The sequence below is a fragment of the Diceros bicornis genome, chromosome 6 (assembly GCF_020826845.1).
Source record: "Diceros bicornis minor isolate mBicDic1 chromosome 6, mDicBic1.mat.cur, whole genome shotgun sequence".
Lineage (NCBI taxonomy): Eukaryota > Metazoa > Chordata > Mammalia > Perissodactyla > Rhinocerotidae > Diceros > Diceros bicornis.
In genome coordinates, this window is record NC_080745.1 from 42967142 (window position 1) to 42982302 (window position 15161).

The 15161-nt window shown below is 41.3% G+C and overlaps 1 protein-coding gene across 2 annotated transcripts in view; it reads right to left on the reverse strand.

Moving 5' to 3' along the window:
• Positions 1-15161, reverse strand: part of ARID5B (AT-rich interaction domain 5B) — a 174320-nt gene that overhangs the window by 42811 nt on the left and 116348 nt on the right. The window contains exons 1-2 of one of the 2 annotated variants that reach the window (XM_058543377.1): positions 1936-2215; positions 413-525 (exon numbers count right to left, since the gene is read on the reverse strand). In XM_058543377.1, coding sequence (XP_058399360.1) covers positions 413-525; positions 1936-1939 — 117 coding nt within the window. In that variant the 5' untranslated portion in view covers positions 1940-2215. Of the gene's footprint in view, positions 1-412; positions 526-1935; positions 2216-15161 lie in introns of those variants that run through there. The other variant, XM_058543375.1, reaches the window with a different exon arrangement.

Here is a 15161-nt window from a genome sequence, read left to right on the forward strand (position 1 = left end):
TCTAGCCATTTCTAATTTCATCCTCTGAAACATATTTAAATGAACACATTCAGAAAGAGAATGGTTCAGCTGGTCTATTTTTGATACAAGCAGAGTAAACTATGTCATTGTGTCACCTACTATGAAATCTCAGCTTCAATGACGTGGGCGCTTAATCATCTGTCCCTTACCCAACAGGCCAAACTGGGAGGTGGGAAGTCTTTCTGTTGACTAATCAAAATGCCTACACTTCCCCCTCCTCCTGCCACCAGGGGAGGGGAGGTGAGGGGAGCAGACACAACAGAGAGCTGTGAATACCAAAGTCAGATTCTGAATTGAAAACTGCCATCAAGACACAAGAGCACAGAGAAAAGAGAAAAAGCAAAAGTAAAAAGATGCAGGAAAACAAATACCATGGAGCAAATGACCGTACCTTGGCAACGGCTTTGCCATCGGAATTGTTGTTGGAATCTTTAACACCACTGAAAGAATCTCTTCTCTGTGGGCATGGTTTCTTTTTCCGTGGTCTGCCTTTAAGATTTGGCGCTGAAAACAAATGGAGAACAATTGATATACATTTTCTTCTGCATGGGTTTCCTTATTAAAGACTAAGAATCTTACTACAGTGATCTCCTCTGATTGTTCAGGGAAATGTACACATCTGTGGCAGCCAACCCTCGTTTTATGCTCCTCTCTTTGAAGGGTTGCATCTTGGTAGACTATACACTTCCGGACATGTTTCCCAAAGCTGATCTATTACACTTTCACATGTCTAATTAATATAATAAAGTGAAGCCCTTAGCTCTAAAGGATGATGATAAGGAAAATGCACCTCCCCATTGTTAGAAAAGAAACGTATTGGGCTGAAAGACAACCCGGAGCCAGGCTCCAAGATTATTCTTTGTTTTTTGTTTTGTATCCTGTTTTCAGAAAATCTAAGTGATATGCCAGCCCACTATGGTATCACAGTAATGTAACATTTGAAAATGTCTCTCTTCAAAAGTGGAGCCATGAGCATTTTCTAAAATCATGACACAAATAAATAGAGAGAGAGCTATAGAGAGGCGTATGCTAACAATCTGAAAAATGTTATTATATGGATTTACTAATAATCTTGTGACCAGCATGTTTCAAATCTCAACAAATCTGGCAGATACATTTAAATCAGCATGCTCTCTTTTCTTTTTCAATATATTTTCTATGAAGATCTTGAGGGTTACATTTTAAATAACTTCCAAAGATCACACTGGGGTTAGCCTGCTTCCACAGAGATTATACTTTTTGAAAGCCGCAGACAAGATGCAAATCAAAGTTCTATTTTATCCTTGATGTTGAGCTTGATTCCCTTTAAGATCCACACAGACAGCAGACAAAAAAAAAAAAAAAGGCAGCTGTTTATTGAGGGCTGCGACCGTCCAGCCTCAGGTTTCACATTTAACTTCATCAGTCACCCAAGTCAAGCGAAATTAAAGCAACAAACCAACTAGCCCTTGAGGAATTCCAAACTAGTGAATTATACCCCAAGCAATTTCTTTCAAACCTTTCAAGGTACCCACACTTTTTATTACTTTAAGGTATAATTATGACCATGCCAAATCTGAACGACTCAAACCCTCTTAATTGTTGTTAATCTTACTTATTGTCACATAGTTAACCAGCGGTTTTAGGACATTTTACATTGTACTCATCTTACAAACACAGTCATTCCACTCCTCTGATTTTCTACTGTGGATAACAGTTTTGCTGTTGGTAAAACTCAGTCAAGTAGAGCCGCCTTTCCAATCAGACAAAAGTTTAAAAAGGGGCTTTGGGGCTCAGCCTCCCCCTCCCAGACCCGCTCTCCTCTCTTTTCCTCAAAACGTTCGTCCGAAAGTCCATCCCAGAAAGCCAGCCTGGAATTACCAAAGGTAAACAAACTCACAAACAAAAATCAAGCAAAGAGAAAGTAGCGATTACCCATTCCAGTCGACAGACATCTGCCTGATGATGTCTGTGCTCATGAAAGCTCACGGAAGCATGTGACTGCTTCCCGACCCGGTCCCTGGAAGTCTCGACTTGACTTGGTGTGGATGTCAGCTTCCCTCCGACTGCGAGCTGCGAGGCTCAGCGCTCTGCTTACAACTCCCCTCCCCCGGCAGCTCCATTACTCATGTAAACACACAGCAGTGACTAGCACGGGGTGTGTGGGATGAGCTCTGAGGACTTGCTGGAGTTGCCAGACTGGCAGGGAGGGCTCTGCTCTCTCCACCTCCCTGCACAGGGCTGGTGATTTCACCCGACCTATTTTGTGGATCCTGACCTCCTGCTCCCTTGTCAGAGTTTGATGCCACCTTCCATGAACTGACATGGTCCTTGGCCTGGGGCCAGGGCGTGGACTGTTTTGGTTCGAAGACTTGGTGTAGCACAGAAGTGTTTCCACAACTGCCCCAAGTGCTAAGACTTGAATGACCGGAGGAAAGGATGTACTTTCATGTCCCCTATCAAAGTAATAGCCCAGCAGAAAGCTGACAGCAACAAACAGAACTTGGGGCGGGTCTGAGGCATTTCATTGAAAGCAACAAAACAATATTGCCCCTGTGCTAAGACTTGTTACTACGATCTTTGCTTCCTAACATTTTGGCAAAAAGCATTTAAGCCTAAAAGGCATTTATTTCCAGAAAAGCTTTCAAATCCCAAAGGCCTTTTAGATAGAACTTGCGTCGAACAGGCTGTTTTAAATAAAGGCGAAGGTTCCGGGAACCGACAATAAGTCATCCCCAAATTGGGTCTATTTTCTCCATTCTTTGAGCTGTTTTCAGAACCCAGAGAAGCAGATGTCCTTCCCTAGCAGATTCTGAGAATTACAAATTTAGAACAGACTAGCACCTAATATTCTGGTCACACAAACTTAAACCCAAAATGGGATCTCGATCAAGAGAAAAAGACTTTTGTTCCTAATAAGGCAAGTACACTGATATTTAGGTCTGGTTAGGTAAAACCCGCCAATCTCTCACGTCTCAAATACAAATACTTCTGTTAGTCTCCCCTCTGAACTCCTTTTCTGACCTACTCTTATGAAGGGTATCACTGTATTCTTTGTACCTGAGCTGTGTTTTATGGCTTATTATTATACTAAATTGGAGAGTCCTTAAGGGCAAGAACATGTTACATTCATCTTTCATCTGCCCAGCACATACCCAGGAGGGGACATTGCACAATATGAATTTGTTGAATGAACAAGTGACTAATGGAAATAAAGATGCCCACATATACTTCCTTCGTGTCTTCACGAGCTGGACCTGCCAACCTGACCACGTGTATACGTGTCACTCTGGGCACCTGTAAAACTGCATTCCCCTTTACTACTTACACTTGAACTCTGGGAACATACACTGGTGACTTGAGTTTGCTCTGGGAATTGAGACAGGAAACCTGAGGCCTTTGGTTCCTGATTACTGTCAAGCCATTGTGTCTGGCATGATCTGGGGAAAGGAGCACACAGGACTGGCTGGGAGCCCCCATTATACAATTTGAGATCTTTTGGATCCATAAGACCTCCAGGTGAAGCTTTGGGATTGAGGGGCTAGCTTTGGGGGAGAGCAAAAATTCTGGCCCCCAGGCTACATTTTTTTCCTACAAGGTCAAGAAAACAAATCATTTGCTGCTAGAGGGGTGAGTAAAAATAAATGCTTGACAGTGTGGTGGTGGGCAGGGGCGGAGCGGACGTTCTGGCCTTTAATTCTTTTACATAAGAAACAGCCCCACCTCCTCCTAGCCACCCTGGACCAACCTAAACCTGTCCTGTCCTTGACAGCCAAGGGCTGTGTAGCTCCTGAGAGAATCTAAATCCTAAGACTCAAGAATTACACCAGATCCAGCGCTTTCGATGAGACTGATCTCTACCAACAAGGCCATTCTGGGAAGGCAGCAGAACATTACTGATAGCGTAACCGGCTCTAGCCAATTCTACGCCCCCCACCCCTCCCAAAATAGTGTGAAGCAATAAATGCACCATTACTTTTACTTGTGTATATATAATCCACTGCACAGCCCTGGCCTGGCTCATCATAGAGTTCAGTCAATGCTCTCTGCACAAATGTTTTCAATATTATACATGAATAATAATAATAATAGTTGAGACTTACTGAGCACTTTCTCTGTGCCAGTCAGCACTTTGCATACAATAACTTATGTAAAGCTCACAAGAAGCCAACCGGAAGGCGTGATTAATATCCCCATTTTACAGACCAGGAAACTGATAGATGAAATTAGCTGTCTTAGGTCATACAACTGGTTATTGGTAGCACAAGGATTCCAACCCAGGCGACTGGACTATATCCAGAGCCCCTACTTTAATTAACTTCTCTCCAACAGACAGACAGACACACACATACACTCACTCTGTCTCATAATGAGATATTTATACTATTAACTTGGGCTGGCAGTCACCAGGGAGTTTTCGCCAAATGAAAACACTCTCAAGTACCACATAGCACGAGGGCGCTGCAGCCCATCCCAGGCAGCAAACAGCATCCTGCAGACTCGACAGGGAGCAGGGTGCCCCTCAGTCCTGATTCAGCAGGAGGCGGTAAGACTCTACTCCAGCCACCGAGTTCTAATAAAACTTAGAGCGCCATGCACATTAGCCCCTTGCAGTGGGCCACTCTGACTCTTCTGCCAAATCAGTGAAAGATCTCTGTGGTTTTTAAAAAATCTTTCCTCTCTGACTGCCCATCTGGTCCTCTTACTCAGTGCCATGAAATTAACAAGTATTCACCGTTGTCAGGTCATCACTATTTCTATAGGTGGTTAACCCCAGGACACTCAGCTACCGCCAGCGCTCCGGGCCGCTTTGACATCTAACCCATGTGTTTTGTTTTGTTTTTTTTTAACTCCTCCCAATGTTAATGAATTATAGTCTTTTGTAAAAGACAATATAGCAAAATAGGTTTTTTGCTTTTTTTCTTAAAGAGCCTAGAAGCTGAGAGTTGCAGGCATTCGATAATATATTTACTTCACCCTGGTTTCTAACAAGTTATGTGTCAGGGCAGCGCAGGTGTGAGAAACTTTCATCTCAACCCCAACTCTTGCAATAATAATAATAAAACAAAGGAAATGTAACCAGTTACTGGCAAAGTAAATTGCTTTTGGCTTAAATGTTCCTGTTTTTTTTCTACTGCGTTCTTCCTGTCATGACCGTCTCTCTTTTTTATAACATTTACGCTCTTGGAAATACCACGAAGATAAACTGCTATAAAAGCGGGATTGACTCATCAGTTAACAACACTTTCTTCTTATTTTGCAGACAGGATTTTGTTGCCAATGCAGCTATTCTCTCGAGAAATTCTCTGTGAGCTTCCACTCAGAGATAGGACTTGCTTGTTGGTGGGGACTGGAATTAGAGGAATGGAAAACCAGGCATCATTTTCCTAAGAGTTTGACCCCCAGGGTCAATGTCTAGAGGAAGTCAGCAGAGCGTTAACTCATTTGATTTGTAAGTTGTGTGTGTGTGTGTGTGTGTGTGTGTGTGTGTGTGTTTTAAACACGAAACACAAGCCAGAAAACTAAACTCCACTGATGGAAGTATTAGGGACTGACAAACGTTCTATGTATAGTTCATGTTACTGATAATACTTTGCATTTCTGTAATGCCTTTCCTCTGAGGATCTCAATTCTCTGGTACATTTTCTTTATAGACAATAATCTTAAAATATTCTGGCAAGTTTCAGCATGGAGCATTGCTCTTTCTGGAAAAAAAAAATCCTACTCTAATTTAGTTATCACTTAATGTGTTCTATTTTCAATGTTTCCCTTTTGACTATTTAGAAACTTCCTCTTTCACTACAACAAAAATAAGATGAGTGTTTTTCAAGTTATTAACATATGAGTAAAAGATTTAGAAACCAAGAATGGCAGAAGGCTTGATCAAAGCCACTCCTGAAATTTATGGGTGTAATAAAAGAAAGGCATTTCACAGATAATCTCTTACAGAATTTCAGTTTTCAAATACTTGGGAAAAAAAGAAAAGAAAAACAGAAGCTCTCAGCCCTCATTTTGGCTTTAACTTAAAGCCAATATTTTTATTTTAAAAATTCATAAATGATTCCCTGAAATTTTGATTTCACATCCACAGTTATTCCTTATGCTCACTACTCCACACCTAACATTGTGGTGCTGGAAATCTGTGGCCCCTGGTACTCAACGTCTGTTAACTGGCTGAATATTTTCTTGGATTCACAGAGTGTTAATTACATATAGATTTAAGAATATTCAAGTTTCCTTTTATTCTGTTTTCCTCTCAGCAATCTTCCACACCCAATAAAAATGTTTGAGAAGCGACTGGGCCATTAACAAGCACAACTCCATATTCTGGGACATTCTTACTTAAATCATTAATTTAAAGCAAGAGGCATGGTAAAAAAAAACGCAGCAAGAGTGTTACCCTTTTCTGTAATTGTTCTGACAGTTCCTTTTTTTTTTTTTGGTGAGGAAGATCAGCCCTGAGCTAACATCAGATGCCAATCCTCCTCTTTTGTGCTGAGGAAGATTGGCCCTGGGCTAACATCCGAGCCCACCTTCTTCTACTTTATATGGGATGTCGCCAGAGCATGGCTTGACAAGCGGTGCGCTGGTCCGTGTTTGGGATCCGAACCCTGGAACCCTGGGCCGCCAAAGCAGAGCGCGTGCACCTAACCGCTGCGCCACCGGGCCGGACCCCTGACAGTTCCCGTTTTTAAGAGTAATTTTTTTCTCAAATAAAGGCATTAGAAAGATGAGTCGGGAGCTGTGAACCCAGATGAGAGCCAACCTCAAATGCCCTCACTCTCAAATGCCACCGAATCCACAAAGCCTTGAACAAGGTGCCATGCATACGCCCCAGAGGAGGGCGCACAGTCGCCTCGAGATGTCATGGCCGCTTTGAGTTTCCTTTAACCCAACCATACCCCGACAATGGTTGGACCACAGTGCCTACTAACGATGATTTAGCATTTCCGATGAACTGCCCTCTCACACAATCCAGGTCTCCTTCTACCTCCTATGGAAGGGTGAGCAGTTGTGTTGTTAGAAAGAGGGTGAAAAAAAACGAAGCAGGCTTCATACAAGGTCCAGTCACTTTGGCTCTTTGTCAAAATCACTGAGATCCCCAAGAGTCACTAATGAGAGTGGAATGTATTACTGCATTCGTCATACCTGCACTGCTCTCGGGCAGCTGAAGTCCAAAACAGCCGTGGACTTCATGGACTGCTCAACAAACCGCGTAAGTAAACACTCTTGTAATCCCTTCCAAAACATGCCCAGTCTTACTCACTCCTTGTTTCAGGCTTGTGAATGCTGGAGCAATTGTTAATGCCCCCGATCAAAGTTTTAGTAATTTCATAGGCATGTGATTTGCATAGCTATTTCCTGATCCGCCTTCTCTCTGCCCTGGAGGTCTTCATTTCTCAGAAACACTTAAAAACACAAATTATTTGACTTCTCTCCTTCCCCCACCCTATAAATGGAACTCGACTTGCTAGCTCATCTGTATTGCTAATTGGTTTGAAAGCATGTGACTCCACGGCACTCTTGCCATTAAAACACAAGCAAACCTCTTTTTCAGTCAAGTTTTACCAGCAGTGATGGGCAGATTTCTATCTTTACTTCCCCTCTGTGTCTTGAGAGGGAGAGAAATTTAAATGACCAAATGTTAGCCATAATTATTCTGAAATGATGTAGTGAAATCCAAAGGAATGCAGAAATGTTCTAGAAGTCTATAACAGGCTTGTCTACAAGGCCGCTGGCAAAGAAGAAGGGGTTTATAGACGCTTTTTACTACCACTTTCGGAATAAGGGGAAAATCTGGGCGCTAAATCTAGGTGTAGAGTGAGGACAGATTCTCGGTTTTCAGAAGATTGACTTTCTAAGGAGAGAATTCTGGAATTTGGGGGAAGGAGACTAAAATCCATGCCAGACCTTTCAAACTCTCACCTTCCCTTTGGTCTCTTCTGGCTACTCACAGAATCCTCCAGGGGAACCATTTTCAGTGAAAGGACACCTTCAGGACCTGTAAGGGCATGGAGGTGGTGGCGCATAGCTGTCTTGCAAATGCTTATTCGTCTTTGGGGTAATGAGGTCTATATATCACGGCCTCAGGAGCCTATGGAAAGACTCCTTTGCCTTAGAATTCCAAATATTCTGTAAAGAGACATCAGGGTCGAGAGGACACCTGAGGACTCAGCTTGGTCTTTAAGGTACAGGTGGCAGTGCTATCTAGGGGCTAATACTGCACACAAAGGGTCTGGACCAGGCCAGTGGCCTAGTGGTTGAGTGCTCGCGCTCTGCTACTGGCGGCCCGGGTTTGGATCCCCGGCGCGAACCAACGCACCGCTTGTCCGCCATGCTGAGGCCGCATCCCACATACAGCAACTAGCAGGATGTGCAACTATGACATACAACTATTTACTGGGGCTTTGGGGAGAAAAAGGGGAGGAGGATTGACAATAGATGTTAGCTCAGGGCCAGTCTTCCTCAGCAAAAAAGAGGAGGATTGTCATGGATGTTAGCTCAGGGCTGATCTTCCTCACACACACAAAAAAAGGGTCTGATTTCCTTCCCCACTGCAAGGTCTTGTCCTAAAGTCGCAAACCCAGCAAACCCAAAACTGGACTCTAAAAATGCCGTAGTGGCTCAAACGTCCACTTTTATATCTACCTGGCAACTCCTTTTTCCTACTGTTCGTCTCCCCAGAATCCAGGTACGCCTGAGCCATTTCTAGGCCCTAGACCCCAGGCTCCTCTCTTAATGGAGATCAAGCTGGATGTTGAAGAAAAAACTGCATATTATAATTAGAATAAGTGTGCTGTTTCAAGGCTTACTATGCACTTTTTCTTAAGATTTCGAAATAACTCGTTTCAATTTCTTGAAAACTATTCAAGAAACATAGATTTAGTTTTTCTTAGTATCACTGTCTATAATAAGAATAGAATATTAATTTAAGATACTTGTCTCTTTTTTTTAGGCTATTTAAGGATCCACTCTGGAAATGCTTTTTAAGAACATTTTGATTTCTATAATTTATGAAGTTTACAAAGATAGGACCTTTTAAACATGGAGAATTAATTTTTGTCTCTCTCTTTTTTCTTTTTGTTACAATCAATAAACCTGCTAATTCTAGTCCATGATTGATATGTTCTGTAGTGTCACTATTGCACATGACAGCGCAGAAGTGCAAGCTACATTTTTGTATTGAATAGCCTCAAAAGGAGCAGTAAATATCAGAACAGTTTTTAAACTCATATACAAATAGAACATTCCTGTTCAGCCATTTCTCCAGGTTTGGAAATGAGATATTCCATTTTCCACATTGAGGATAATTGATTTGCTACATCTCTAAAGAAAACATTCCCCACTTGGAAATAAGTAAAAGAGACTTTTTTTGTGTATGTGGATTAACATGGAGATATTTAACTTCTCTCAGACTTTGACTAATATGTTATGAGAGACATTTCAGTTTTTCAAACACATACACACAAGAAAAAGTAAAAGGTCATCAAGTAATAAGCTCCCAATTTCTTTGAAAAACATCCCAAGAGGAGTTTGTACTTAAAGGGGATTTTTCACTCTCTTAATGCTTTTTTATCTTTCAGAAAGAATAATTTAAGTGGGATAGTCTCTTACTTAAAAGTAGAAAGATGACTATCCTTGTTTGTCTGAGACTCTGAGACATTTTTCTTTGCTCAGGTAAATCCCTCTCTCCCCTTCCTCCTTTACGAGCTACCAGGGCCATCTCTGACCTTCATTTGTTTGTGGATATATACGAGCCACAACACTGGAAAGCGACTTCATAAGCTCTACTGTGATACCAAGGAACTCACAGACGGCAGAAGAAGAGTGTGTGCGTTGGAGTAAGGTGGAGTGAGGGTCCAGAATGAGAAGAGAAAGGTTCTGGGTTGTGTGTGCAGAGGCTGTGACAAGGTCCATAATACTTGATTAAATATTAAATATCATCATAAATATTTATATCATAAAAATTAAATATAATCATAATACTTGAATAAAATTAATGTAAATATATTAAATAAGGATAGATGATTATAACCTGGCAGGGAGAGCTAGAGTGCTCAGTTAATTCGAGTGAGTGTTACGTCACACTGTGGAGAAACAACGGACAGATACCATCAGAAATCCTAACGTAAATCTTATGATGAACAAAGAGAATACACAGAAGAGGTCAGAACTTCTTCCCTTTTTTTTCAGTGTAAGATGAAACATTTCTATGACTGCTTAGAACTGCTCTATCCAATGTGGTCACCACTAGCCACATGGGGCTACTGAGCACTTGAAATACATCTAGTCCAAAATTGAGGTGTGCCATAAGTGAAATACACTTATTTGTAAAAGACACGCTAGGTTTCCAAGACAATACCAAAAAATGTAAAATATCTCGTTAATAACATTTTATACTGATTACATATTGCAACAGTATTTTGGATATACTGGAGTAAATAAAATGTATTATTAAAATTAATTCTGTTTCTTTTTACCTTTTAAAATGTGGTTACTGGAAATTTTTAAGTTACATGTGGCTTGCATTATCTTTCTCTTGGGTGATGCTGTTTAGTCAACAATTCAATGTTGTGATTACAGATATGTCCTTGGAAATATGTGTTAGAGAGCAGACAGAACAAGATTAACATGAAGCTAGAATAATCAGCAAAAGTGATGATTCAAAGTTTCAATGCAATTTAAGATTTTATTCACTGTTATGGAAAGCAGTCATGTATAGCTGTTAGCACCTGAAAATTTTGCCTGCGCTGAGGTGTCTCCTTTGTAAAATTCAAATCTGGTAATCATTGACTCAAGGTTACTAAATGGCCCCGATGAAGATGTTGTTTCATTAACTTGGTTAACTAAGATGTCAAAGCAAATGTTAAGCCTTGACAACAGACTTGGGGGGAGAGGGGAAGAGAGAGAGAAAGAGAGCCTGTCTAATTATTTATTTCACTAACTATTCTCTCCTGCTACCAACATGGGTTGGGTATAATGTAAGCCATTTGCAAACTGAATAAGAGAAAATAGATCTTGGGTGATTTTGGCTAGTTGGAAAGAAGAAGCTTCTTAACCACAAATTGTTGAATAAGTTCATGGTCTGGTAGTGTTTTTCTTTTTGGAGATTTCATTTGCATGTAAGTAGAGACGTCAGATACAGTCAAACGTAAAGGCAAGGGCATAGCCTTCTTTGATTTGCCAAGGTGCTTCAAGTCCCACAGTTTTATACGACAGAAAGTGAGATTACTTGGTGAAGACAGGCGTTCCAATAAGCCCAGAAAAGTTGACAGAACAAAAAGCTTTGCTCTGTAGGGGGCAGGGGAGGAGACACAATCTTTCCCCAATCATTCTTAGCACCAACAGACTATAGGGCAGCACTCTGAGAAGACGGCTGCTCAATGCCCGCTGGCCCAGTGTCCCATCCTCCCAAATAACTGGTCACAGTAGCTGAAATCAAAGGTCTATTCCCTCCACCCCCTCACCTTTTGATTCCTGTGGCAGCAGCAACACAGAAACATAACTAGATGTTAACAGCTCTCTAAATATAACATGCCAATCAAAGGGCTACACACCCACCTGGATTCTTTTATGGAACCCCCATCCTTGCCCCCTTTTAGGGTTCCCATTATAAAAATAAAAGAACAGCAATGGTAGCGGTGGAAATGAGCTTAGGAAATATTTTCTTTTCTTAGAAGGCAAGAGTTGCTATAGCATTTAAGGCTGTAACATGAAGAGAGATTAAGACCAAAATCCCAGCAAAATAAACAAAATGTGCAATGAATATTATACGTTCTACTGTATAATACTTATAATAATTTTTATGAAATCATTTGGCAGGTTCAACATACATCCAGTGAAGCAGTCTGCACACCTCTGGTATGTTTCCAATATCTAACTATAGCAGTATTTGCCTTTGTCCTCCAAACTCTTTTATAGCACATGGTATGCATATTTCAGCATCCAACGTTATTAACTCATGACCAACTGTCAGTTGATGGTTATCTAACACATGGGGTCTCCACAAAAGGCATCCTTATTTGGGCAAAAGCTCTTGTCCGCACCAGTCTGTCTAAATTTTCCCTCAGAAGAACTTTATTTGGATTATTATTCGCTGTTAGTGGAAACTCAGAGGCTGCTTGTGTGGCAATCGGAAGGCGGGGAAATAAATCCTTAGCAAGTTAAAACAGCTGATATTAAAACCGTTTCTAGCTTTGTTAGCTGGAAGTAAACTCTCGGTTGCCCTCTGGTGGTGAAGCTATGTGATGTGGTGGGAAGACCATAAAAACCCAGAAAGGAACAAGAGAGTTTAATCAGACACAGGTAAGAACATTCATCCTTGACAGAAATAATCACAAATCACAACCTTATGTTGTTTTATATGTTTTAGAATTTACATTTAGCAGTCCTCCCACATGGGGAAGGATGAGGGTGGGGGAGGGGGTGGGGCTTGTGTGGAAATTAGAACTTTTTCTTTCTGGAAATACAATGACTTCACTATGTGTACAACCATAACTGTTATATATGTGGCAAATTGATTTTTATGAGATTTAGAACCTTAAAAAAAAAACCATGCCCACATTTAAAAAGTTCCTTCATAACCAAAAATAGACTGATGTTCCAACTGGTTTGGAATTATAGGACCCAAAGAAAGAAATCTGAATAATTCCCTAATATGGAAGAAACCACTTTTTTTTTTTTTTAAAGGAACAGTTTATTTGTTTCTGACAATAGGCAACCTATGGAAACTTAGAATTTATAGGACCAAGTGTAGGTACAGAATCTATCCACATTCTCTAAAAATAAAATTTTATAAAAATCTGAACTCCAAATTTAATAATCCGTTACCCAATTTGGTATTTAATTTTAATTTTTAAAAACACCATTTAAAATTTCTGCTGTACGCCTCTCGACAATTTCCTGCCTAACAGGCCCATCCCCAAAAAGCAAACAAACCTGGTATTAAAACAGACTGAACAGCTTAAGAAAAAGCTGAGGGCAAAGTACATGAGAACGTAAACTATTTTTCCTCTTATTACCAGTAAATGTACCATTTCCCTCTTTTACGTGTATTCTCTTTAGATAAAGCCGCTCCTCCAACCAGCATTAACAAAAACACTCTGTATTTTTAACATGATTTTCGGGGCAGATTAATCTTAACTTGGCTTTTCCACTCACACGTGGAAGTTCAGTGTTGCAACAACAGTCGTTTGGTTTTGTCTGTGAATTAGCAAAGTTCTTAAAGTAATTTTACTATAAAATTAAACAGCTGTGAGTTCTTTAGCAAACATGATGATTCTTGTTCTTCTTTGTGGTATTGTGCAAGCTGAAATACCCTTTCTTTCATGTCTTTTTATTCCAAAATGAATTCCCTAGTTAGCCTTGTTTAGCTTTAAAAAAATAATAAAGAAGGGGGGCGGTATTTGCTGACCTCTGAAATTCATCAGCATTTAAACACAGGGCGTTTACACAAGGTGCAGACTCAAAGGGCTTTTGTTTAATTCCTATTATGGAATGGAAAATGATATTCTGCCCCAATATAATGCCAATCCTTGTGTACAAAAAGCTGTTTGCAAATATTTCTGTAGAGCAAGATATCTTATGCCTATTTTGCAGATGAGAAAACTGAAACATGGATAAATGGTGAGGAAGCAAGGAAGTAAGACGTTCTTAGAGGCTGGAATTAAATTTAGAATTTGACTTCTAGCCCAAGACGCTAACCACGTGAGGGCTCTTTGGAATCAACAGAAGAGCAATTTTAAAACATTCTTTTGACATTATTAACCACAGCCGCAGGGCTCAGGGAAGTGGGGGTCGGGGGTGGGGCCTGGAAATAATACAGAGCTGCTAGGTGACAGCCTCTTGCGACATTGCTAAGAAAATGGATTGCTTGAGCCATACCGCCATATATTCTAGGACTGTTCAAGGTTTAATATATTTATTAATACTTTCATACCTTAAAAAATTAAAATCTAGTTTCGAGTGCTGGTGTAGACGGCCTCCTAAAATATAGAGCCAGAGAATCATTACAAGACATGAAGTCAGAAAGTGGTTCTTGGCTTTTCAAATGGTCACTGCTAGGAGTTAGTGTATCCAGAGGTGATGACAGTAGGATTCTTCATTTGAGTAATTTATAAAATGATGAAATTCCAGAGCTTAAACAGAATCTTAGATAGTCCAAACTCTTATTTTACACATCAGAGAAGGGAGGCCCAGAGAGTTTGCAATTTGCCCAAAGTCACACAGCTAGCGGCAGAGCTGCGAGAGATGCTGGTGTCTGTGGGCTGCATGGGATCAGCAGCAGCGCCTTGGCAGCAGATGGCTTTTCAATGGGCCCTGAATACCTCCTCTTGGGTCTCTGCGGGGCGAGCTCTGTCATCCCAAGACCACGTTACTAAAACACACTTTCCAAGGAACTGCAATTAATAAAGTCAAATGGGAGCTGACAAGGACATTCCCACTGTGTTCAAATGCCAAAACATACAACTGAGAAAGCTCACTTGGAGTGCACGGACTGTGGGTCCTTCTGGCGGGACTTCTGTGCACCACACTCCCAGCTGTTTGCTCAGACCCAGATGGGAGGGACTAAGAGGAAAGCACTTGCGAAGCCATCAGGGCAGTACTCTGGCATTTGGCCTCAGTGCCTGCCACCTGCTTGCTTTTGCTGGGCTGTGCTGTAAAACAAAGGGGCCCTCCTTGGAGAAGGAAAGGCCTTGGGAATTCAGGACCTCTGGGAGCCAGGAGAAATGGACCACCACAGACCCTGCTTTGGAGAGGCCCTGTTATCTTCCAACAGTCACAAATGCCTCGGAGGTCCCCAGCACCTCACGTGGCTTCACACCTGTGTGCCTATGCTCCTGGGCTTCCTCTGACCACAATACTCTTCCTTTTTCACCTTATCCCTCCTGCCTCAGCTCCTACTTGTTCTCCTAGACTCACATGGGGCATCACATCCCCTAAAAAGCTTCCTTATTCTCCTCACCTGCAGTGGGAGGAGGAACCCTTTGTCCGTGGCTTCTCTATCAAGTAGGCTTCTATCCCAGCTCCCATCACCCTATATTGAAATTGTATGTGTCTCTCCCTCACCAGACTCTAAAGAGATGCTGTCTGTCTTGATCACTGTAGCATCGTCATAGTAGTGCTCAATAAACATTAACTGAACAAATGACTCTCTGTAC